General features: G+C 37.2%; 1 protein-coding gene across 5 annotated transcripts in view; it reads left to right on the top strand.

Moving 5' to 3' along the window:
- The window catches only part of pank4 (pantothenate kinase 4 (inactive)), an 86,331-nt gene that overhangs the window by 27,596 nt on the left and 34,606 nt on the right, over positions 1–24,129 (top strand). For 4 of the 5 annotated variants that reach the window (XR_011351727.1, XR_011351728.1, XM_069918574.1 and 1 more), the window contains exons 5-15: positions 3,314–3,406; positions 4,607–4,760; positions 5,117–5,298; positions 5,519–5,600; positions 6,262–6,362; positions 11,584–11,739; positions 14,851–14,963; positions 16,364–16,451; positions 22,051–22,202; positions 22,400–22,455; positions 23,224–23,273. Coding sequence is in view for 3 of the 5 variants with exons in the window: in XM_069918574.1 (XP_069774675.1) it covers positions 3,314–3,406; positions 4,607–4,760; positions 5,117–5,298; positions 5,519–5,600; positions 6,262–6,362; positions 11,584–11,739; positions 14,851–14,963; positions 16,364–16,451; positions 22,051–22,202; positions 22,400–22,455; positions 23,224–23,273 (1,227 nt within the window). In the remaining 2 variants the exon portion in view is untranslated. The remainder of the gene's footprint in view (positions 1–3,313; positions 3,407–4,606; positions 4,761–5,116; positions 5,299–5,518; positions 5,601–6,261; positions 6,363–11,583; positions 11,740–14,850; positions 14,964–16,363; positions 16,452–22,050; positions 22,203–22,399; positions 22,456–23,223; positions 23,274–24,129) is intronic. The other variant, XM_069918575.1, reaches the window with a different exon arrangement.

Here is a 24,129-nt window from a genome sequence, read left to right as displayed (position 1 = left end):
GCCTGTGCTGCCCAGTTACACCCAATTGGACCCCATGGGGAAAACCCACACAATTACAGGGATGACACACAAACTCCTTACAGAGAGCACAGGATTTCAAGCCCAGTCGCTGGAGGTATAACAGTGATGTGCTAATCGCTATGTTAACTGTGCCACCCTTCTCCTACATAAAAGAACAGAAAAAATATTTGTTACCTGAGAGGAAAAGAAAAACAAGGCTTTTACTTATGTGCTGTTGCCCCCAGGAGTCCCTTTGGGAATGATAGCTCTAAGCTTTTCCTTTCCATGTGCCTGTCTGAATGTCTTTTAAACTTGACAATTATCTCTGGTTTTGACACTACTTCTACCCATCATCCTCTGTGTGAAGAAGGTGCCCCTCAGGTCCCATTTCAAATTTTTCCACTCTCACCATAAATTTATGCCTTCTAGTTTTAGATTACCCCATCCCAGTTAAAAGGCTATAATTGTATAACTTATCTCTATCCCTTCTGATTTATAAAGTCTCCTCTTAGCTTCTTGTGCTCCAGGGAAAAAAAGTCCCTGTCTATCTAATCACTCCATATAATTCAAGCTCACCAGTTTCAGTGACATTTTCGTGATTTTTTTTTTCTACATCCTTTCCAGCTTAATTATTTCTCTAACTGGGTGATGAGAACTCTCACAATACTCCCAAGTACAGCCTCACTAGTGTCTTGTACAGTTGTACCAACATCCCTGCTCTTGTACTCTCTTGTCCTGACCTGTTGAAGGTAAATGTACCTTTGCCTAATTTTCCTGTCTTTGTCAGCACAAACGTACTAACCAAGTTACCATTGTCATCCAAGTTGTTAATACAGATGGCAGACAATGGTAGACCAAGCACCAATCCCTGTGGCACACCAATAGTCACCAGATCTCCAATCTGAATAATAACCCCCCATTACCACCCTCTCTCTCCTACAATTAAACCCATTTGGTATCCATTTGGCTAGTTCATATCAAACCCCTGTGATGTGCCCTCATTAGATTTTGGAAGACAACAGACTAATTGAATTGATTTAGAAGCTTAGTGGCAATCTTTTAAAGAGATAATTCATCCAGTTGTAAAAGCAACAGTTAGTTGTTTTATGCAACTTTCATGTTCTTTGCTCTGTTGATTTTTAAAAATGTGACAGATAAATTATACTTGCAAACACTCCAGGGTTGTTTTGAATCAATCTCGAGGACTTTGCAACAAGTGACTATAAGAAGAGTAACTATGGAAGTATTAAAACATTGATTTAAAAAAAAACAACTTGCTTATTAGCTATTAATGTATTTGAGATGAGTGAGAGCAGAATGTTAACTGTGGGGAGGGGTGCTCATAAATTGGAACATCTGGGAAAATATCCACCAGGCCACTTTTGTGGTGAGAGTCCAAGCAATTTGTTTGAGGTTGTCATTTACTTCGCAATCAAAGTTATGAAATTAAAAATGTTTCCCTAGTTCAGTGAAAAACTTGCATCTGTGCAAAGTCTTGTCAAAAAACTTCGTGAAGCTATTTTAAATGACAAATTTTCTTTAAAAATATTTTTATTGATAATGTACAATAAAAAGTTGAACGATACAATTATAAAGTGTGCTACAAGATCAGAAAAAAAGTTACAATAATGATCTTGTACAAGTGCCAAGCACACGCAAGATAATAATAATACATAACAAAAGAGAAACAAAAAAGAAAATAATTTCAAAATCCCTTCCTTTCAGCAAGGTTGAAGATTAGGACTCGTAAATCCAAGTGGCACATTCTTAGAGAGGGACAGCACAATGCCAAGATTCCAGATCAACACTAAATCTTAAGATTATGGTAGTAGTCCAAGAACGAACCCAAATCATTTGAAATTTAATATTTGTTATTAACAGCATATCTAATTTTTCAAATGTAAACAAGACATAATATCCCTTAGCCATTGTGAATGTGGAGGTGGAGTATTATCTTTCCATTTCTATTGGAGTATTATCTTTCCAAATGACAAATTTTAAACTATTCCCTCACAAGAAAAAGGTGACAGCAAGATTTCATAAACTACAAATGTATTTGTCTGTTGGTTGATGAAGGAATGTTTGCCTGGACTCTGGGAATGCTCCCTGGTCTTCAAATGGCACCATGAGATTGTTTGTCCATTTGAAGTAGTGATCTGGAATTTTTCCAGAGTGACCATTAAATGAAATAAACTAGAATGCAGGTGCTGGATAAAGATTTCTGAAAGTTGCAGTGTGGGGAAGGTAGGGTTACTAAGGATTATGGATCAAATGGCCCACCTTGCCTATAATTTGTGAGGACCTTCTCTGAAGTAAGGCATCTCTTTGAATGTCAAATGTTTTTGCTGCTGCTCTCGTGTCGATTGAGATTTTATACAAAATAATTGGTCAGATTTGGCACCAAGCTAAATTGAAGTGTTTCTCACCGCCCTTCCACCCCCCCCCCATATAGACTATGAATGGGAAGTTAACATTGGTTGCCAAATGTTTCCATCATGGCTTTTCAGAGAAGATCTATTAGACCAGTACTTGTAAAGGGTTGGTAATCTATGAAGAAAGGTTGAGTGGACTTAATTTGCATCCAATGGATTGGAGAGAGTGAGAGGGGATTGGAGTGAAATGTCTAGGATCCTAAGAAACATTTATAGAGTGGAAGGCTATTTCCACTTGTGTGAGAATGTAAAATTAGGCTCATTGTGTAAAAAATTAGTCATTTGTTTGTTTTATACAGAGATAAAGCAAAGGGTTTTTTTTGGAGTATAGTGGGTCTTTGAAACCCTCTTCAAAGTGTAATGGGAACAGAATCCTTGTTTTTAAGGCAGAGGTTGATGTGCAATTTATAAGGAAGGGTGTGAATAGTTACCATGGGTAGATAGGAATGCAGAGTTGGAATTATAATCAGGAATGATCCTATTAAGTAAGCGGTGGAACAGGCCTGCCAGGCAGAATTTTAAATATAGATATACAGCATGGTAACAGGCCCTTCTGCCTCATGAGCTTGTGCCACCCAATTCCACCTAATTAACCTGCAACCCTTGTATGTTTTGAAGGGTGGGAGGAAACCAGACCACCCAGAGGAAACCCATGCTGACACGGGGAGAACGTACAAACAGTGGCAGATTCGGACCCCAATGCTGGTGCTGTAACAGCGTTGTGCTAACCATGCTGCCCTTCTGGTCATGGCCAACTTCTGATCTCAATCTTTATGTTTGTACGTGTTCATATGTTTAAACGTGCATGCACATAAGCCCACTTGCAAAGAAAAGGCAAATTAACATTTGTTATTTTGTTGTGATCCCTCTTGTTCATGCAGGTGGAATCTGAAGATCAATTTGAGCGAATAGGAGGAAGTTCAATAGGAGGTGGTACATTTTGGGGACTTGGAGCATTACTAACAAAAACAAAGGTGTTTATTATTATTCTATCTCTTGATTTTGCATGCCTAATTATAGTCTGAAAAATAGCCTTGAAGCAGTCTTTGATTAGGTTTTGTAGATTTGGCCTGATTGTCCTCTCCCCATATGGGGAATTTAAGCAAACTAAAAAGACTGCCACAGAACCTCTTATCTGTCCCCCTAACTATGGAATCCTTGCCTTTTCTCCTCCCTTAGGCACAGAACCAGACTGAGACCTGATCGTTGTGTCTTGTCTCTGGTAGGTCATACCCCAAACAGTATCCAAAATGGTATACTTGTTATTTGGGGGAACGGCCACAGGGATGTCAACCTGTTCCCTTTCCCTCTCCTGACTGTCACCCATCTATCCTCCTCCTGCTTCCTAGGTGTGATAGAGTTCCTGTAATTCCTGTCAGTTACCCCCTCTGCCCCCTAAATGATCCAGAGTTTATCCAGCTCCAGTTCCTTAATTCGGCTTGTCAGGAGCTGCAGCAGGAAGCACTTCTTGCAGATTATGTTGTCAGGGATACTGCTGGCTTCCCTGACATCCCACATTCTGCAAGAGGAGCATTCCCACTGTTTATGACTCGAGAAATAAAAAGTGATATTTAAAACCTGCCCTTGCCTGCGCCTTCCTACTCAGTCATTTTTGTTCCTTGAATAGGGTGGCCCTTTCTTTCTTCCTTCAACTCCTACACCTCCACCTCAGCCCCTATTCGCCAAAGTCTCTTGAGTCAAAGCCTTTCCACTCTGACTCTGCCCACTCTCATGATGACTGCTCCGCTCCACAGTCCCTCACTTTTATAATGATGTTTGGGTCACTTGACCTCAATTGCCCAATCAATTGGTATCTGCTGTGTCTCTCCTTTTCAACCCTTTTGGTCTTGAACTTGAACTCGATTGCCTAATCAACTGCTCCTCTGTCTTCAACTGTTGAACTCAATTGCCCTTTAAAGGGGTTTTTTTAGTGATGGGTAAGAAAGAAGGACGAATGTTTCAATTTCAATTTTTAAATTCAACTTGAGTTTTCTTCCATTTTGCTTGGGAGTTCCAAACTCTATATTAAGTGTGGAGCAAAGGATGAAAATATTTTACAACATCCAGATTCTGGTTCATAAACCGTTTCCTGAAGTTTGCCTTTCTGCACTCTAATTCCCCAAGGTTGACTTTAATAGTTTTGGTTTATGTTTAATTTTATTTTTTTTCTCCAGCGCTTTGATGAATTATTGCAGCTTGCTTCAAGAGGGCAGCATACAAATGTTGACATGTTAGTTCGTGACATTTATGGAGGAGCATATGAATCCTTTGGGTTGACTGGTGACCTTATCGCCAGTAGCTTTGGAAAATCTGCGACCACTGATAAAGGTGGGTGTATCTAGGTAGATATTCATGCATTTGTTTATCCTCCATAGGAATTTGGCCATCCCTGGCTCAAGCCCATTTTTTCACTATTATTTTTGAATTTTTATTTTGTTTAATGTAGAACTGGGGTCTTCCGAACTCTGTGGTATCACTGAAGTTTATCATTTGGTGCGATGTGAAATACAGATTTTCACCTTTTGGTTTTTTTTTTGCTCCATAGTAGCTACTAACAAAAGTGCAGTTTGATATTTTTGATGCTTTGGCAGGAACTAATAACCCATCCATTAGTCACCTCATTGTTCTGTTCACTTCATCCCAATCTCGCAAAGTATTCAATCTCTATTGTTTTTCGGTGCCAGAATTCACTAAAGAGGACATGGCCAAAAGTTTACTTCACATGATCAGCAATGATATCGGCCAACTGGCTTGCCTGTATGCTAAACTGCACAACCTGAGCAGAGTTTACTTTGGTGGCTTCTTTATCCGGGGGCATCCTGTTACAATGCATACCATTACCTACAGTATCAACTACTTCACAAAGGTACCAATCATGGGGATTGTTGTGGATGGTGGTGGATGGTAATGTTTGAGAAATGGGGACAATGTGAACTGCTTATTGTAATTGGAATCCTAACTAGCAACTAAATTTTTAATCACTTAACTTCTCCCATAATTTCAGCTTCTGTAATCACTTCATGTATGAAACTCTAAGATGTTACAAATTTATCAGAGTTTAACACAAATTTTATCTTGACGGTTAGGGTGAAGTCCAGGCACTCTTTTTGAGACATGAGGGATACCTTGGTGCCATTGGGGCTTTCTTAAAGGGAGCAGAGGAGGATAGTAAGTACCTGTTTCATTGTATTCGGTGAAGTTACAGTCAAGAGATTTAAAAAAAAAACCATGTATTGTGTGATCCAGTTATCAGTGGAGTAGACTTTTCAGTCATTTGATTCGTATCTGTCTCATTCATATCTGTGCGATATGTATCTTAGTTATAGAAACAGTTAATGGTTATCTCAAAAATCTATCACCTATTTAGACATTTTTAATTGGTCCTAATTTCAACAATTTTTTTTAAACAAGCAAGAGTTTCAAATTTCCATGATCCTTATTTTGGAGTGTTTTCCCAAGAGACACATTCAGATTTTTTTTATGCTTGTGTTTTGATCTCTTCGGTAGAGGGAGCAGTGTCTCTCCATCTAGCTTCATTGTAAACTTCTACATCTGAGATTTTGTTTGTTCTTGATCTTCATTCAAAGAAAGTAAACCATCATAATACAGGCTAACCTCATAATGTAGTTTTAATCAGCTTGACTCATTTAAAGAGAATAATTGGCACAGAAGATCCAGAATTATGCAAACGCTTTCCATGGGAGAATTGATGAGTTTTCTTGTGTGCTTATTTTTTGTAATTTATTTCCTTGTATTATTGTTTATTTTTTTTATTCAGAACTCTAGCTGTCTCATTTTGCTACTTTTCCCCCCATCTTTTATTTTTCAGATCCTAATCAGTACAGTTGGGGGGAGAACTACGCTGGCAGTTCAGGTTTAATGAGCAGATCCCCTGATATTCATCCATTGCAGCGAACACAAAGTGGAACGGTATGCAGCTGTAATGAGAATTATGCTTTTTCTTTGAGTTGTATAAAATCTGCGCTATTCAAAAGTATTGACTGTAGCCAATGCAGCAGGTAAAATACTCTCATATTCATCAGCAAGTCTTATTAGAGTGGGTGAACTTAGGGAAACCAAGAAGTTGCTGCAATTTATATTTTTGTCTTGGAGAGCACAAATTAAATTTGAGTTAGTTTCAAACTTTGTATAATACAGTAGAATCCCTATTATCTGGCTCCCATGGGGATTGTAGATGTTGGATATGTGAATTTTCTGGTTGACTGAGACTCACTCTTCCAATGCTTAATTAATACATCTGCATTAAGAATACATTATTTCAAAGACAAAATAAAGTGCAAAATATAAAGTAATTAAAAAAAAATCAGTATTGTATTCCTTAATTATGTAAAGTTCACTTTAATCAGATAATTCCTATAACTTACAAAATGTAAATTCTAACCCCAGTTGCTGGCACTGTAAACACTGTTGCATTAGCTGCTGTGCTGACTGTCCCACTGTCATAATGAACCCCCGCCAATTTTAAACTTTATATTTTTTACCTCGTGTATATGCCAACATATAGGACGATCTAAAACTTTAAAAATGTTGCCTCAAAATCAAGTCTACACCAGGTGTAAAATCAGAACCTCAACAGCGAAGTTAATACCATCTTCCCCCTCTCTCTCCTTATTCTATCCCCATCCCACCAGCTCTGACTCAAGTGTCCCGGTCAGGCCTCATGCACACTCTACCACCTACCTTGCTCTGACATCCTGACTCCCCTCCACGCATGTCAGAGCCGCGGCACACCTTCCTCCCGCTGACAACCCAGCTCACCTCCATGCAAGTGGTGATCGGGAAAAGAATGTGCTCGCGTTGTGGAGCATTGCTAGTTCAGCAGGGCCAACCTGCGCTTCTCTAATGAAGTCTGGGACCTCACCCCCCCCTGTGGAGTCCATCTGCCCATTTTTTTTTTATTTGTAATTTATTTATTTTCTTTTTGCCGGTTGCTTGAGAATTGAGAATTCTGGATAATGAGGATTCTACTGTATAATTTGTTACAAATGATTTGCAAAAGAAAAGTATTTGATTATGGTTTCTGATTTTTTTTCAAGTTAATATGTGCTGCTTGAGGTGGTGTAAGTGTAGTATTGGGATAATGTATAAATTCTCTAAGTGTCCAGTACAGCAGGGTATACATTTTCAGTCTTCATGTCTCAAAAAAAAATCTTGATGCCATCATTTGAAAAATATCGATAAAGACCTTTGCCTGAAATCTTCATGCATCACATTTATATCATTTCTAATATATCAGTTCTAATATTTATTGGAGATTCACAAACAGATCCTAGTTTCTGCCTTTGGTTTTTAAATTGCTGTTTAATCGATGAAGCGATATAAATGTGTATGAGGGAATTGTGAATGTGGCTGTTACTTGTTGCAAAGATTTTCTCAATAACTTTGTTGTGAGTGTTGGAGATTTGCAAGGACAAAATTTTTATTACCTTGCATTGAAGGAACTATTAGATTACTTCATGCAAGAGGATGAATTATAGCAACAAGATATTATTGCGAATATATCCAAAATCCTCTATTTCACTGTAGTTTTTTTGCACTGAATCTTACTGTAAGGAGCTGCAAACATAAAATTTAGCTAATTTCCAATCTATATTTGAATAAAATTTTAGCTGAGAGATAAACATTCTTTGCAGAGCCAGCCAGGATAATTGTCATGAATTATTTAAGGCTTGAACTTTTTGTTCAAAAATTCTTCTCACTTATATTATCTGCAAGTCTGTGATAGAATTTCTGGAGAGTTAATAAAATAAATGGAACTGGTGAGATTTTGCTTGTAGGGTATGTAATTTTGTTATTTCACTCATTTTACACCATTTGCATTCTAATGTACTTCTTTCATTCCTTTGTGGTCTCCTGCATGTTCTGTTAAACCTTCTGCACAGTTTTCAGTAAGTGATCCTCTTCATTTTACCACTCCCTGCCTTTGCTTTGTTGCATTAACCCCCTTCTATAATTCTTGCCCATTTAAAGAAAGAATGAAAAGCAGATGTCAGCAATTTTCTGGACAATTAGCATTGAAGATAAACTGGATGATTAGCCATATTTTACTTGCAGTCATAAATTGCCTTTGGAGTGCGGTGTATTATTGTTTGAGTGAAAATACAGCTACTGTTTTCAAATTCCTTGGAGAAAATGGCTGGAGTATATGCTGTGCTGAGTTAAACTTGAAATACTGTCTCCAAAAGACCAAACTGTTCTTGTCCCTTGTGTGTCCTGTGGTTTTTCCATAGCTGCAATATCTGTAAACAGATAGTAAGATTGAAAGGAATACATTGAGTGTGTTGATAATAGGTAGCAAGGATTCAAAAGATTTGCAGTTCGTATACAATATAAATGCCTCCAATGGAACATGCAGGTTTGTGATTGATTTTATTTTGAAATGGATAGCTGAGAGTACTGCTAGTGTTAACCAAAGTTTAAAGCTTTACTGTAGATGTATAATCAAATTGTATGCATGTTCTTCCCTTTTAAAGAGTCCTCCAAGTAGCCCCATTCCTATGTCCTTTCCCCACTGCCCAGTTATTGAATGTTTGCACCACCCTTTCAAGTAGTACATTCCAGATCAGAACAATTTGGGAAGTAAACATCTTTCTCTCTTTTTGTTCTGATGCTTTATCAGATATTTTAAAACTGTGCCCTTCTGTTCATACATTTCCAGCTCTGAAATGGGTTCTGAGCAGCTGTCAGATCTCCCTTTCTTTCTACAAGGAGCATGTCCAAATTTTCTCTGACTTGTAGTTGTTCTTTCTCGCGATCATTGTGAGACATTTCCTTGTCATCCTCTATATGTTTTTGATCTGGGTGTATGGTACCCAGACTTGTCTGCAATGCTCCAGTTGAGGCCTAATCAATGTTTTATAAAGTAAATAAGACTTCCTGACCTTTGAGCTTGAAGATTCTATTTTTAAAGTTGTGTATGATGTAATAATATTGGTCATAATCTATCTTGCAACCTTAAAATGCAAATGCAGGCAACCCCTAAGTTAATGGCCATTTGGGTAACAGAGATTCACCTTTACGGAATTCAATAATCGCCACACAAATATTTGAAATGTGGAATAAAATTTGCTCTCTCAAAATTTATGTGGAGGAAAAAGTAAATAAATGTTTTTTTTTACTCTCGTTCTTTGATGACCAGGTTTTGCATTACACAAGATTATGATAAGGGTGATTTTTCTCAGAACACAAATTCTTCCCCTCTCCCTGTCATGTAGGGGTTTCTTGCATATGCACCCCAGTTCTAATTGTGCATTCCCATAAAATCTATTTTACTTAGATTATATCTGTTGTGTCCAAATTGAATCACTTCGCACATCTTTTTATTTTATCTGCTGTCTATACTGACAATTTGATTCCTCTTCTTTGCTCTTTATATCCCCAGTTTTGTGTCATCGGGATATTTTGAAATGGTGCCTGCCTAGGTTCCTGTTTTATTAAAAAATCCCTCCATTCAACACCAGTTCTGGAAGAGGGGAAGGTTGGTTGTCTTGGGAGTGAAAGTGTGGGGTGGAAGTTAGAGGAAGTCAAATCTCTGTATCTTGCCTCTGAGTTCACAATGACACTGCTTTTCTCCCTTTAAAAAAAAATGCTGTAGTTACTCACTATCACTTTAATCTTTTTGTTATAATTTTGCATATAGGTATTTTAAATGGTTTTATCAAATGGCTTTTTGGAAATTGTGTATTGAATGTCAACCCCTATTTATTTGTTTATTTCATGATTGGTCAATATTTGTTAATATGATTGGTCAAACAGAATTTGAATTTAATAGTGCATTTTGTCTGGGTTTAATATATCCAGCCATTACCCCATTTAATAATTTTGGCTTGTGAATGTTGAGCTGCACCTTTTGCCATTGTTGTATCTGGACCTATTTCCTTATTAATGGTGCACTGGAAAATGACATTAAGACCTGCTGCAATTTCCATGTTCTTTCCTCGGAGGTTAAATATGTCTCGTGCATGTACTTGGAATGGGTAAAATTTCTACTTTTGAGTATGGCTGACGTGAATGTTTTATGAAAGAAAACAGCACTGGTACCCTGCTTAATGTCACTCCACGGAGTACTGATTTATTGTCATGCTTATGGTTCTTCAGTCTGGATACTTGTGCATAATTTTCTGTACTTCAAAAAAAAAACGGCCTAGCATGGATCTCTGCTTTTCCCACTGCTGTGTGCTGTTGTCTGGGAATCTGGGGGCTGGAAACAAGATGTTAATGATTGCTCTGAATCCCTGCTTGCCAGTGGTTCTGTGACACCAAGTATTGAGTGGCCATGAGTGAGCACTAAGGTATGTGGCAAAGTTCTGTGATTCAGAGCTACACTTTGGCTGGCTTGGTGAATACAAGCCATTGCTGGTGTTGGGTAATGCTTGCTGCTTATGTTGATAGTCTGCTTGGATTCTGCGGTCCTTGGCTGTATAGCTCTTCCCAAGCCATAGAAAGTGAGCTCAAAGGTGGGATTTCTGCAAAAACTGTAGGCTGGGCAGTCAAACAAAAATGGGTAGGTGGTGGGGAAGAGGCACAGCTCCCATCGCATCCAGCAGGCAGTGATCCTGACTGACTGTAAACCTATGGAATAGCCTCTGCCAGTCTCCATCAAAGGAATGCACATTTCGTTTGGACCAGGATGCAGTCCTGAACCCCACATCTCAATGCTGGATGGCTGTATCACACACCCTGGCCTAACAGGCAGACTCTAGTTTCCTGTGCTTCACAATGCATCCTTCCACATATAATTCCCTGTTTTGATGCCGATTCCAATAGTGCTTTCATACATGGGGACACATTGAATGTGCTAAGTAGGGTACTAGTGTTGTAATGTTTATTTAAGAACTTTTATATATTTTAAGGACTGTTCCTTTCCTACCTTTCCGTTTTGACAGTAATGGAAATAGAAGTAGTATTTTTTTTTGTGTGGCTACATGGTTCTAAAGCCTTCTGGATGTTTAGAGGCAGATCTTGGCATATCATTGTCAGTGTGGAATGGAGGAAGCTATAATCATTGTCTCCATAAAGAGACCCAATGTGTAAGGCCCGCACTTCCATAATTTTGAGAGTACATGCCAAGTGAGAAATTAAAAATAAGCTTTTCTCTAGACAGTAAATTCAAAGTTTGATTCATTGGCAGTTTGACATGTTGGAGATGGACCGACTGGAACGACAACTGGTGAATCTTCCCCTCCTCGTCGATGCATCTTCATACGTCCCAGATACAGTTGATCTCACTGAAGATGCTATGGCAAGGGAGTATTGGTTGAGCTGCTTTGAAGATGCTTTAGATGGTGTAAGTTGCTTAATCATAGAACTTATAGTTACCACAATAGAATGTGTTCATCTGGTCTTTTCTGGCCTCTTTCTTTTTTCCCCCTAATCACATTATCATTTCTCTTTAAGTGCATCTTCGTTCACCTCAACCTTCAGAAGTTCTATGATAGAAATGTGCCACTTGATCTTATTGGGAGGAACCAAGTTTTATTTTGTAATTCAAAGCATTCCCCATTTCAATTGCTGACAGTTAAAGATGCTGGCATCTTCTCAATGTCCTGTTCAGCACCATTCACCATTTATTTGCAAGCATAGAAAATAATGCAGTCCAACAGCTTTGTCAAAAATGATTGATTCTTCATTAAGTTTCACACATTGCTTTTCCAGGAAGATTTTCCAGGTAATGATCTGAAATGAATGGTTCAGCATTTGTCTCTTCCTTAACGAAGCTAAAGATGTATTCTAAGTGCTGCTCCTTTTCAGATCAGTCAAATCAAGAATTGAATGAGATGTATTATGGTGGATCAGGGGATATTAAATTTTCATTATTAAAGTTCAATAATCAGTGAAGCTGGATACTCCGTATTACCAGTGGCTTGTACTCTTGCCTCAGAGTTGACACTTTGTGTTTATTCAATCAGTTTTAACACATAATCCAGACTGAAGTCATGGTGCACAGTTGGAGTGGCCATGCATTGAATGAAATGCAAAACCCTGGCCTTGCCTGTCCCTTGAAGCAGGTAAAATATCCATGGGTCTATTTTCAATAGGCAATGGTATTTCTTTCCAATATCCAGGCCTCATTTTGTTCCACAACCTTTATTATAGAAGTACTATCTAGCAAGGTTTTTGGTTCATTTATTACATGAGCAGAAATAAATGAAACTATGCAGTAACTTGACCGCTGGTAGGGTTTGTGGCTGTATCTGGGTCCACAGAGAACAATGTCAAATCAATCAGACACATGATTCTGAAATAGAGACAGAGGATGCTGGAACTGCTAGACAGATTGGACAGCATCTGTGGAGAGACAAAGGTCCTATCGTAACTCTGCAGGTTAAACGCCCCTGGGCATTGGATTTGTTTCTATCTCCATAAATGCAGCTTGTCTTATTGAAAGTTTCCACCAGTTTTGATTTTATTTCAGACTTTCAACATATTTCCATTTTTTCTGTTTAATCGTTTTGTAACTTGGGCATTGAACATTAGTTTAAGAATGATATGTGATGATTGCTGTTTCTGGGTCATTTTCAGTCGTCCTGGAGTTAGCTCTCACTGACTGCTCAGATTCACTGCATTTTCTTTACTGCATTATGTATCTGCCATTGCAAAAGTTTATGGAGTTGCCTGAACAGCAATTCTAGACAACAGATAATTAAGTCAACTTTGATTTACCCAACTGATGGGAAGGAGAATGGAGGCTATTCTTGTCTCTGAATGTTGTTTTGAGGCAAGGATGTCATAAGAGGGCAGTGTGAGAATGTATTTTTTTAAACAAAAAGGCACAGAGAATTGAATCCAGTTCCGGATGTCACATTTGAGAAAAATACCAAGGCTTTAAGCTTGGGACAGAATAGATTTACTAAAATGATTCCAGGACTTTAATTTTTGGATAGGCTTCTGGTTACCCTTAAAACAGAGAGGGCTGCCGGCAAGTCCAAAACAGGAGACAAACTATGGAAGGGTCAAAAACAGCAAAGTAAAGGTGGTTTGTTAAAGAACCAAAAAGTGTAATTAAAATTAGCGAAAGTGTTAAAAAGCATATACCTTTGTTAGTATCAGAGTTAGAAAAATGTTGTTTATTGGAACACATAGTATTTGTAGCAGGATGGGTGAATGGACAATGAAAATAGAAATAGAAAGGTATGATCTAATAGCTGTTACATAGACACGATTAGCAATTAAGTTTTAATAATAGATTTAAATGTAAAATTAGACGTAAAACATGGGAACAGGCCCTTCCAGCCCATGAGCCTGTGCAGCCCAAATACTCCAATTAACCAACAACCCCTGTATATTTTGAAGAGTAAGAGGAAACTGAAGTACCTGGAGGAAACTTACGCAGACACAGGGAGAAAGTGCAATCTCCTTGCGGCCATCGCTAGATTTGAACCTGGGTTACAGTCTCTGTTACAGGCTTAATTGTTATGCTACTGTGTAAAGTTGGGAAGTAAACATGAAATCATGTCCTAAAAAAGATGGGGAAATTAGAAAGCAGATAAATCTTCTATTAACAATATATAAGGCTTTAAAGGAGGGATATTATCTCAGAAAATCAAGATGTGAATTAGTTTGGGAGAAATTAAGAAACAGTGAAGAGAGGACTTATTGAGAACTGTATCTAGGCTTCCAAGCAATAGTGCTAATGTAGAGCATAAAATCATAGTGGAAGATAGAGGTGTCTATAGCAATTATCAGGGATTTAAATCGACATCGAGAACGGGTAAATTTCTTTAATCATTTGGAAAATGAATTTAGGGAATGGCTAGGATTTTCTACATCAGTATGTTGGGGGAACAGGTTATTTAATCTAGTGGTGATGAAGGGTTAATTAACGAGCTGGTCATTAAGTGATCTTTGGGCATCAGGAATAAAGATAGGATAACATTTTACATAGACAAGATCTAAAACCGTTAGTATAAAAATAAATGTCAATAGCAAACATTTAATGAATTAATGCATGTTTTAGTAGTGATGTGTATCTCTAAAGGCAAAAGCCCAGAAGGTAAAGTGACTCAGCTGTACCTATTGAGCAATTAAAGATATCATTAAGTCAAAAGTGGACAAAATGCAAAGATTTGGGAAAAATATTGGAATCCAACAAATGAGGGCTGAAGTGTTGATGAGGAAAGGGAGAATTTGGTAAAATCTGTGCCCCTCTAGGTGCAAATGCATAAAGGATTGGAGCTAGTGGAAAAAAGTTCTTAAACGGTGAGGAAAGTACGAGAAAGAGATGAGCATGGAGCTAACAACAACTTGGGCTTCAATGGGTGTATGTTGTGGAGATTTGTCTGAGTCAAAGATAGGGTGACAATTGCAATTAAGGTTGGAGAGAATGGAGAGCTTGGAACAGTGTAATTGTAACCTTCGTTCTGCACTATGAACCTGTGTTGCATTTTCTTTGTTTCAGGTAGTAAAGCGGGCAGTCGCTAGTCAGCCACAGTCTCTGGATGCCCCAGAGCGAGCAGAGAAATTTCGCCAGAAATACAGGCACAAACTTCAGACACTGAGACACCAGCCGTTGTGAGTTTTCACCCAGTTGATCTCAATTACTTGTAGAATGCTTCATAAAACATCCAATCCCAATATATTAATCACTTCCATATTCACTTCATATATTCTGGGATGTGATGAAATTTAGTGTAAGTATTTGGCTGATGAAACCGTTACTTGGCTGTTATCACCAGGAAGAGTTGAATGATATTGATATAATCCTGATAGGATGAGATAAAATGGTTGGGGTGCATAAATGCTTGCAAGGATGATATGGCTGAATAGCTATTTTTTGTGCTGTCTGGTCTATGTAATTGCATGGCATCATGAAGTAACCTTGCATCTTTAATACTCATTGATGCAATTGCTTCTAGTACTGATTACAGTTTTGGTTGCCACAGTTCAGAAAGAAAGGTGGCAGTGGATTGGGTTTTGGGCATTTGTTTAAATTGGGCATGTTGAAACTGGAAAAGAAAAGGATGAGAAGTCTATGATTACTGCTATTAGGATTCTAAAGGGACTGGATGGTTTTAACCATGATTATCTGTTGCATCTTAATCAGAACAGTAGCACCTGAGGAAACAGCCTGCATTTTAAGGAGGTAATTGCAAAATTAATCTTCAGAAACATTATTTTATTGAGAGATTGCTAAATTCATTGGGTTGTTAGACACACAGTGTAAGACAGAATTGGCTTTCTTTCAGAGAGTATTTTTGGGAGTCTGGTGCAAGTTATTTGAGACTGATATGGACATTGTTGTTTGGTTGGAAGGAAAGGAGAAATTTGGATCTCAAATTTGTCCAGCACTGGGCTCTGGAATTGTTTTAAACTTATTGAAGAAGATCAGTGTTTGATTACTTAAAAATTCCATCATAATTATGGGATCACCAAGACTGTCGCCTATGCATTCAAGGAACCGTAGTCTTTACATTCTGGAATTTCTACGTTCCTGCCATAAAGTAGCTGGTCTTTACTTTCAGGAGTTTCTACGCTGCTGCGTTATGTAGCAAGTTTTGTGGAAAAAGGTTTACTATTTCTCAAAATTAAATGCACCCTTGCCAAAGAGGTGATGCGATACTTGGAAAAAAATTCCTTAACGTGGGAAACCTACAAAGCTGAATTTATGGCAAACCCTATTTTATACTCATCCTCCCTGTTTTTTTGTTAATGATCCTAAAGTCTTGACTGCTTGTTGAGTCCCTGCCCTGGAACTGCTAGGCGTCCTGCAGTAGGAAGGACAGGGGTATTAGGGACTTTTTTTTAGGGCGGAAACAATCAAAGCCAAGTTCAATTTGGCGTTCTTGGCCCCTTCACTTCCCATTGCAAAACTTGACCTTGGGCAGCATCACAATTGTTTTACACAAACATTTTTAGTCATCTGGCTGTCCTGGTATATCCTGAAAATGCTTTTCACTTCCATTTTCTCTCAGTGCATATGGATCCTTAACAGTCAGAAGCTTGCTGGACACGCGGGAGCACTGTCTGAATGAATTCAACTTTCCAGATCCTTACTCAAAAGTAGGCACTCCTGCTTTCCTTTACATTTTCTCAAAAATAAATGGCATTCATTTACTTGCTAAAGAAAGTTTTGGCTGAATGTTCTTTGACTTTTATGTTGCCTTGATTGTGGAATATTGAGACCTGTGCTGTCAGTACTGTGCTTGACAATAAAAGCTTTTGAACTTGCTTTCAGCATGTTCGAATGAAGAATCTGCGGCTAGGGGGTGTTGTTGAGTAAAAGATGATTTCAATGGTTTCACCAGAAATCTATGCAGTTCACTCATCAAATGAGTTCCTTGTTAAAGGTTGGCTGATTTCTTTTTTTGGGAGGGAAAGACTGGAGGAAATACTCTCTTTCCTTTCAAAAATACTTTCAATGTTTCTTAGCAGAATTTGCAATGCTGGAAACTAAATGCTACCAAACTAAATACACAACAAATAATTAAAAATCAAATGCGATGGATTCTGGATATTTTTTAAAAATGCCTTGTTTTTGAAACAAAATGACAAGGAAGGCAAGAGGTTGAGATCAAAAAATCCAAACGGTTGTTCAATTTCCTTCTGTATTCTTGTATTGAATTTGAATTAATGTTTTTTTTTCCTCTTCTTCCCCATTTGAGGTTGAAAACTGGTTCCTTTAATTAAATTGAAAGTTGAACATGGGGCCAGTGAAATTATCTCTAGAGTTGAGGCAGATACAAAATGCTGGAATAAAACAACTGGTGGACTAACACTCATTCACTTTTGGCTTGTGTTTTCTTTACAAAAGTCTTTTTAAAATAACCAGGAGGATGAGTTTCCAAAACATCTTGGAATGTTTTGGCAAGGGTGGTGGGGGAGAGATTTTGGAGGTTGTGTGCATTGCAGGTGTGTTATTTGACATCAGCTGCAAATATTCATATCTTTAACACTGGTTGGAGGTGGGAAGCAACTTGCAATAGTGTTCGAAATAAGTGATTTTTTTTTTCCAAAATCAAACTGCAAGTTCTTCATCAAATTATACACATTTTTGCTGTCCTTGTCCTTCTGAACATTGCAGATTTGGTTAGTGTTTTCAAGTTGGTCTAAGCAATTTGCTGATGTTCCACGTTGGAAGGAAATACGATGTACATAAATGTTTAGGGTGGTCGATGGAGTGACAATCTGCTGACATGAAAATAATATTATATTTAGTTTCTTCAGATATCTCTCAAAGGGCTTCACTGCCAAATAGTGCTTTTGATGTGTCATCCAATTTGTACACAACAGGATTCCACAAATAGCAATGAGAAAGTAGAGATACATTTTCATGTTGAACAAGGAGCCTGTAGTTTATCAACCTGCTCTGGAAAATGGTGCAGTGGGATCTTCTGCTTCCATATAACCATTTATGGAGCGGAAACAGGCCATGTTCCAGCTGAGAGTCTTGGTTTTGAACGTTAACTGGGAATGATATTATAACTTGGTACCATCTAAGGTGTTGTGCTCAGGAATGAGACTTAGATGCATGGCCTCCTATTCTTGAGACCAGATTACTGCCAACATGCAGCTCTTTGAATGTGTCTGGAGCAGGACTTATTCAGACAAGGGAAGACTATTCTGTCAATAGAGGAAACATTATGTTTGAACACTAATTATAATTGACAGCTTTATTCAGTACTGAAAATGAGTTGAAAGGAGGAGATTTTTTTTGGGAATATTTTATTAAAAATTTTAAACCACAACAATTAATACATTCGATAAACAATTTCAAAAAATTACACATGTGGTGTAATTCCTCCTACTTTTCTCCATTCCCCCCCCCCACCTCCCCTTAAAACACAAATCTAAAAAGAAAAAAGAAAAATAAAGAAGGGAAAGCAGGAACTGGTGAATGTCAAAGGAACAAAATATATGATAAAATCTTAATCAAAGTAATGAGACCAGAAGGTTACCAAGAGATGGGGTCTTCAGAGAGTTCATTAAACTTTTATACCCACATATTGCAAATATGGGCACCATATTTTCCAAAATATCTAATATTTATTTTGTAAATTATAATTTATCTTCTCAAGTGGAATACAACTATGAAGTTTGGCATGCCATCTCTCCATATCTAAATCCATATCTGATTTCCAAGTAATGATTATACACTTCCTGGAAACTGCTAAAGTAAGTTGTACAAATTCAATTTGATACATAGTTAATTTCAATTTAGCCCTGATATTACCTAACAAACATAACATGGGATATTGTGGGCATTTAACCCCTGTTATATAATTCCAAAAAGTTTCCAACTTTCAACCAGAAATGTTTAACTTTGGAGACTTCCAAGTAGAATGCAGAAATGATCTGACTTTTTGACCACATCTAAAACTGGTATCTGATAATGTAGGGTTCAATTTAAAAAAAAAAAAATTCTTTTGAGGAGTTAAATATAACTGATGCAAAAAATTATATCGAACCAGTTTATAATCTAACATTAATAATTTTAGTCATATTTTCTTTGCATAATCACATCCAATCATTCTCATCTATCTGAAAATTTAAATCAGATTCCAACCTTAATCTTGATTTATGTGGCCCTATTTTAGGGGCTTCCTTTTGAAGTAAATTAAACATTACAGAGATTCATTTATTTACACTACTATTACAAAACTTTAACTTGATAATAACAAAAAAATGTATTATTTGGAACATTAAATTTATTCTTCATTCGTTCATTTAAATATAATAAATTTTCCACCTTCAAAACCATCCTCTATTCTTTCAATACCCATTCTAATTCAAGTCCTTAAAAATTGGTTATCTGTAGAAAATGGAACAAGTCTATTTTGATATAAAGGCATTTTTTTGTGAGATTAAACCTTTTCCACCTATTTCATAATCAATTTTATTCCATAATTTAATCAAATGTTTAAAAACCAGTGCATCTCTATTTCCTACCAACAATTTTGAATTCCACTTATAAATAAAATCCTATATTTTAATTTCTCCTATTTTTCTAAATTCTATATTAACCCAAGCAGGAATTTTATTTACACCAAATAATACATTAATAAATCTCAAATGAGCTGCCTTATAATTAGTTCTTAAAATCAGGAAATTGCAAACCTCCCAATTCAAATTTCCAAGTCAATTTTTCCAGAGAAACCCTTGCCCATTTTCCCTTTCAGGAGGAGATCTGCTTGAGTATAACGTTGAAACCTGATCTTGGTTAATCCTAATCTGACTGATGATTTGGCTTTCCCAAACTCTGTGCAGAGGGATCATGGCAATGAATGTGTTGCTGTAGATAAAGTGCACTAGCTCTAGCTAGTACAATAAATTGTTCTGATCTGGATGACCTACTGAGTCGGACAGGTACAGCATGGCCCACAGGAGCCTGATCCAAGCTTTTGTGCTTTATCAGAGTGTGCACCTGACCTCACCCAAACCTAAATAAGAGTCGTCTCATTGAGCTGTTATACTCCATTGGAAGATGCATTTTATTCCCCACCAACTTTTATAAACGTTCATATTCCTTTGATGCAGAGGCTTAAGGTGTAGTGGGTGAACAAAATCAAGCAAACAGAAAATGCAGTTAGACGCAATATGGAGGGGGAAGTTATTGGTTATGTCATTGAAAAAATTAACTCTGTTTTTCCACAGACCCTTCCTGTTTGAAATAACTTTGTCTTTATTTCAGACTCCCATTATTCTTGAGTATTTTGCTTTTACAAACTGAACCAAAGATATTTGTTTCCTTTGCAGTTTAAACTTTGGAGAGCCCGAGTTTAAACATCAAAGGTCATTAAGCAAATTGCATCCAGGAAAGGAGTAAAAACAAAATGGTGGAAACACTGCGAGGTTAAGCAGCATGGAGATAAAGCTGGAAAAACAAAGCAAGAGGTTTCTGAGGCAGTTAGAAGCAGGTTGCGTTTCTTTCTCTAGAATGCATTACTAATCATGAGGCTGTGGAGCATGGCCTGCTACATTAACCTACTGGTCACACACTATTAGAGGTGATCTTTTTGTTCTAAACCTCCTTCCCCCCCACCTTCTCTGCAACTAAAAACAGTCTTTTGTTCTTCTACAATTCTGACAAAGGATTTCAGTTTGGAAATGCTCACTCGTTTTCTCCATTGATTATGTCTTTAACCTCCTAAGTATTTCTATCATTTTCTGTTTTATTTCAGATTTCTAGCATCAACAATTTTTAAAACCTTTTTTCATGGAGACATCCTCCTTGCCTTTTTAAAATTCTGATTGCTGATTCACATCCTGCTCCAGGGACTTAATTTTGCAATGCAGAAGGAATATCATCTAACAGATGTTGAATTGAGGCCTCTATTGCCCTCCTACTCTTTTTTTAAAAAAAAAGTCATATGAATCTGCTTAAAGACAAGCAGATATATTCTTCCTGTCTCCTGGTGGCCAATATTTACTCGTCAAGTATCATCAATTAATAGATTATTGGGTAGTTTATCTCTGGTTTTTATTAAAGCAGAACTCCTAGTCAGTGTTGCATTGTAATTTTAGAGTGTATGTGCAGATTTGGCTGCTGTTTCTCTTAACAGCGATTACATTTTAAAAGTTAATTTGTGAATTTCTCTGGAACATCCAATGAAAGAAAACATATTTTTGTATCTTTTGAAGTGTTCACTCTATCAAAGCAAACATCTATGTGGCAGTAGAATAAATTTCCCATTTAACTTTTGCGTTGCATATGCTAGTCTGGAGATGACATGACTGTCAGATTTTCAGTATTGTGACTTCATTAAGATCATGAGAAATAGGAACGGATATATTGTGTGCCCCTTGAAGCCAGCTTCATCAGTCATTAATAATGCCTGATTTTCTACCCCAGCACCATTTTCCAGTACTTTTCAGATCCTATTTAAAAAAATCTAGAAATCTTATCAATCTGTTTTGATTGAGTTCATTGACTGGTTTCCACCGACCTCCTGGGTAAATAATTCCAAGGGTTTACTATCCTCTGAATGAAGACATTTCTCCTCCACTTGTTCTAAGCTACCTGCCACTCAATTCTGTGATCCCAGGTCCTAGACTACTCAACCAAAGGAAATTGTGATTTAGGAGGGGGGAAGTTAAATTCGAAGTTGCTTTTTTTTTGGTCTAGCTTAATTCATGCTTCTGAATCTGGATATATATTGTAGCTCAAATCTTGTTCCAAGCCCAGTAAACATTGGACCTTTGTGTATATTTTTTAAATTCTGGTTCTTGTAACAATTGCAGTATTAAGGGTGTTTTTGGTGTTTTGTTTGAGTCAATGCAATCTGTAACTAATTGTATAGATGTACAGTTTGTTGAGAGCAGTCTGTGGAAGCATCAAAAATCTGTATCCACATTTGTTATTTACTCTAACTTGCATGGTATTATCAGATTAGAGTGTTGGTTGTCCAAATTCCTGTTGCAGTTTTTCTCCTTTGAGACCATAGTAAAACCTCCAGTATCTGGCACTGATGGGGATTGGTAGATGACAGATAGGTGTATTTGCTGGTTTGTTGATATTGCATAATTGGCAAACTAACCACGAGGGGCACTGTATTTTTTTACCTTGTTATTTTCTGCAATATTTTTTGCCGGTTGCTTGAATTCTGGATAATGGGGATTTTGCTGTATTTGACTAGAATCTTGCACGTTCACTCTTTTCCAGGTGAAGCAAAGGGAAAATGACATAGCATTAAAACACTTTCAGAAGGTGGTACAGAACTTGGACTCATTGAGCATGGAGGAACGACAGTTTGCATTAGTGAAAGGTCTCTTGGCTGGAAATGTCTTTGATTGGGGAGCAAAAGCTGTTTCAGAGTAAGTTTATATGAAACTATTTAATTCAGTGATATCGTACTGAGTTGGTGAAATGACAGACTAATGAGAGTAACTGTTTTTAAAAGTTATATGCTCCTTGGTAATAAAATTAAGCAAAGCATGTGAATATTTCAAGTGTACAGTTACAATATCCTGGTCATTTTTGTATTCCATCATGTTTCTGTTGTCACTTGTAGTGTTCTTGAAACAAATTCAGCCTTTGGCTTTGAACAAGCGAAAAAACAACTGCAAGGTAAGGAACCAGCACGCATCAAGTAACAGTGTAAGAAATTAAAATAATTTAATTTTGCAAATGAGATGAAAAATTCCCTGATACATCTCAAATTGTGGAAATTAAATTTTAAATGGAATCATGGAAGTTGTTTTTAATAGTAATGGCCATCAGCCATTTCCCCTTTACCCAAACCATTCTGTGCTCTTCATGTAATCTTGAAACAGTTGTATTATGCTAGGATGTGATTCTTTGAGCAAATTCTTTACACCATTTAATTGGCACAATGTCTATGAAAAGAATGGAGTAATTTATAAGATGGAAGATTTTGTATCAGCTAATTCTTTTGACTTCAAAATTAAAGGGCTGTAAGGTACCTCAAAAGTTGGAAACAAAAAGGTATGCAAAATGTTGAAGGGAATCCAGATGAATGTTTCTGGAATATTTTATGAACTCTGAACAGGTTCATTTGTAACTTTAACTTGTTTTCTATCTTTGTGTTCTGTAGTTTGTACACTAGTGTTCCAATTTTTCATTCTATTGTTGAGGTACTTGTGCATTATATAACCATATAAGAGTTTATGGCATGGAAACAGACCATCTCGGCCCTTCAAGTCCATGCCGGTTCACTCAAACTACTCCTCTAGATACCCCCGCCTATTCTCCGCTCATTGTCACAGAGTCAGTCCAATGCTGGATTGATTTCTTTCCTAGAATTTCTTTGTTAGAGTCCATTTCTGAAGAACTTTAATGAAAACTATTAACAGTGCACACATTTGTATTTTTCAGCGCGCCCATGGCTGGTGGATGCATATAATGATTGGATAGAGCGACTTAAGGTAGGAATTTACAGGCAAAACCACTGTCTATGTTCCATGTCAGAATATTCAGATGGAGTGTTGTATTTCTTCGAGATTAAATGTTTAATTTAGATCTAGATGCAATAGCTGGAAGTGAGATACAAGATGGTTACATTAAAAATGATTAATTTGGGTGTGACCATCACTGATCATCTGGCTAGAGACATATCATTCCATTACGTAATCTAATAAATATTTATCAAATTCCCTCTTGAACCAGCAGAAATTTGAATCTAGTATTTTACATTTATTTCATTCATAACCTTTTGAACGAAACTTTTCATTACCATGTAAAGATTGATAGGTTTTTTTTGGGGGGGTGGGGAAGAACGAGTACCTTAATGCATATTTTGTGACACGTTTTTATTTCAACTATGCTACTGATAAATGACATCCATCCTTTGTTATCTGTTTATTTGCTCTTCTCTGATTACTTGATAGAATGAGGCAAGGCCCTCTTCTTATTGAGCTTGAGGTTCACTGATTTTAACATGTGTTGGATAGATTGACTACCAGTTTTATTGATTGAATTGTCCCAGGTTTTCATTAGTGAGGTTCATTGTGTATTTCCCATTTTTTCCACCTGGATTTCTCTAGATTCACAAGGCTAAGACAGCTGATCAATATGATCCTGGAGTAGAGTAATAGTAAAGGATTGAACATTGTAACTGAGCAGTGGGTAAACCACAGCAAGTCTTGCTCAGTAAACTCCTCTGATGCAAGGCTCAATGGGCTTTCCTGTATTATCTAAGTGCAGCTGTGACATTCCCCAATCAGCAAAGCAACACCCCCCCACCTCTATAACATTGTTTATATCTGAAATATTTGAACTCTG

Source organism: Narcine bancroftii, chromosome 2 (assembly GCF_036971445.1).
Source record: "Narcine bancroftii isolate sNarBan1 chromosome 2, sNarBan1.hap1, whole genome shotgun sequence".
Taxonomy (NCBI): Eukaryota; Metazoa; Chordata; class Chondrichthyes; order Torpediniformes; family Narcinidae; genus Narcine; species Narcine bancroftii.
The sequence above is the reverse complement of the archived record's forward strand: the minus strand, read 5'-3'. Positions and strand labels throughout refer to the sequence as shown.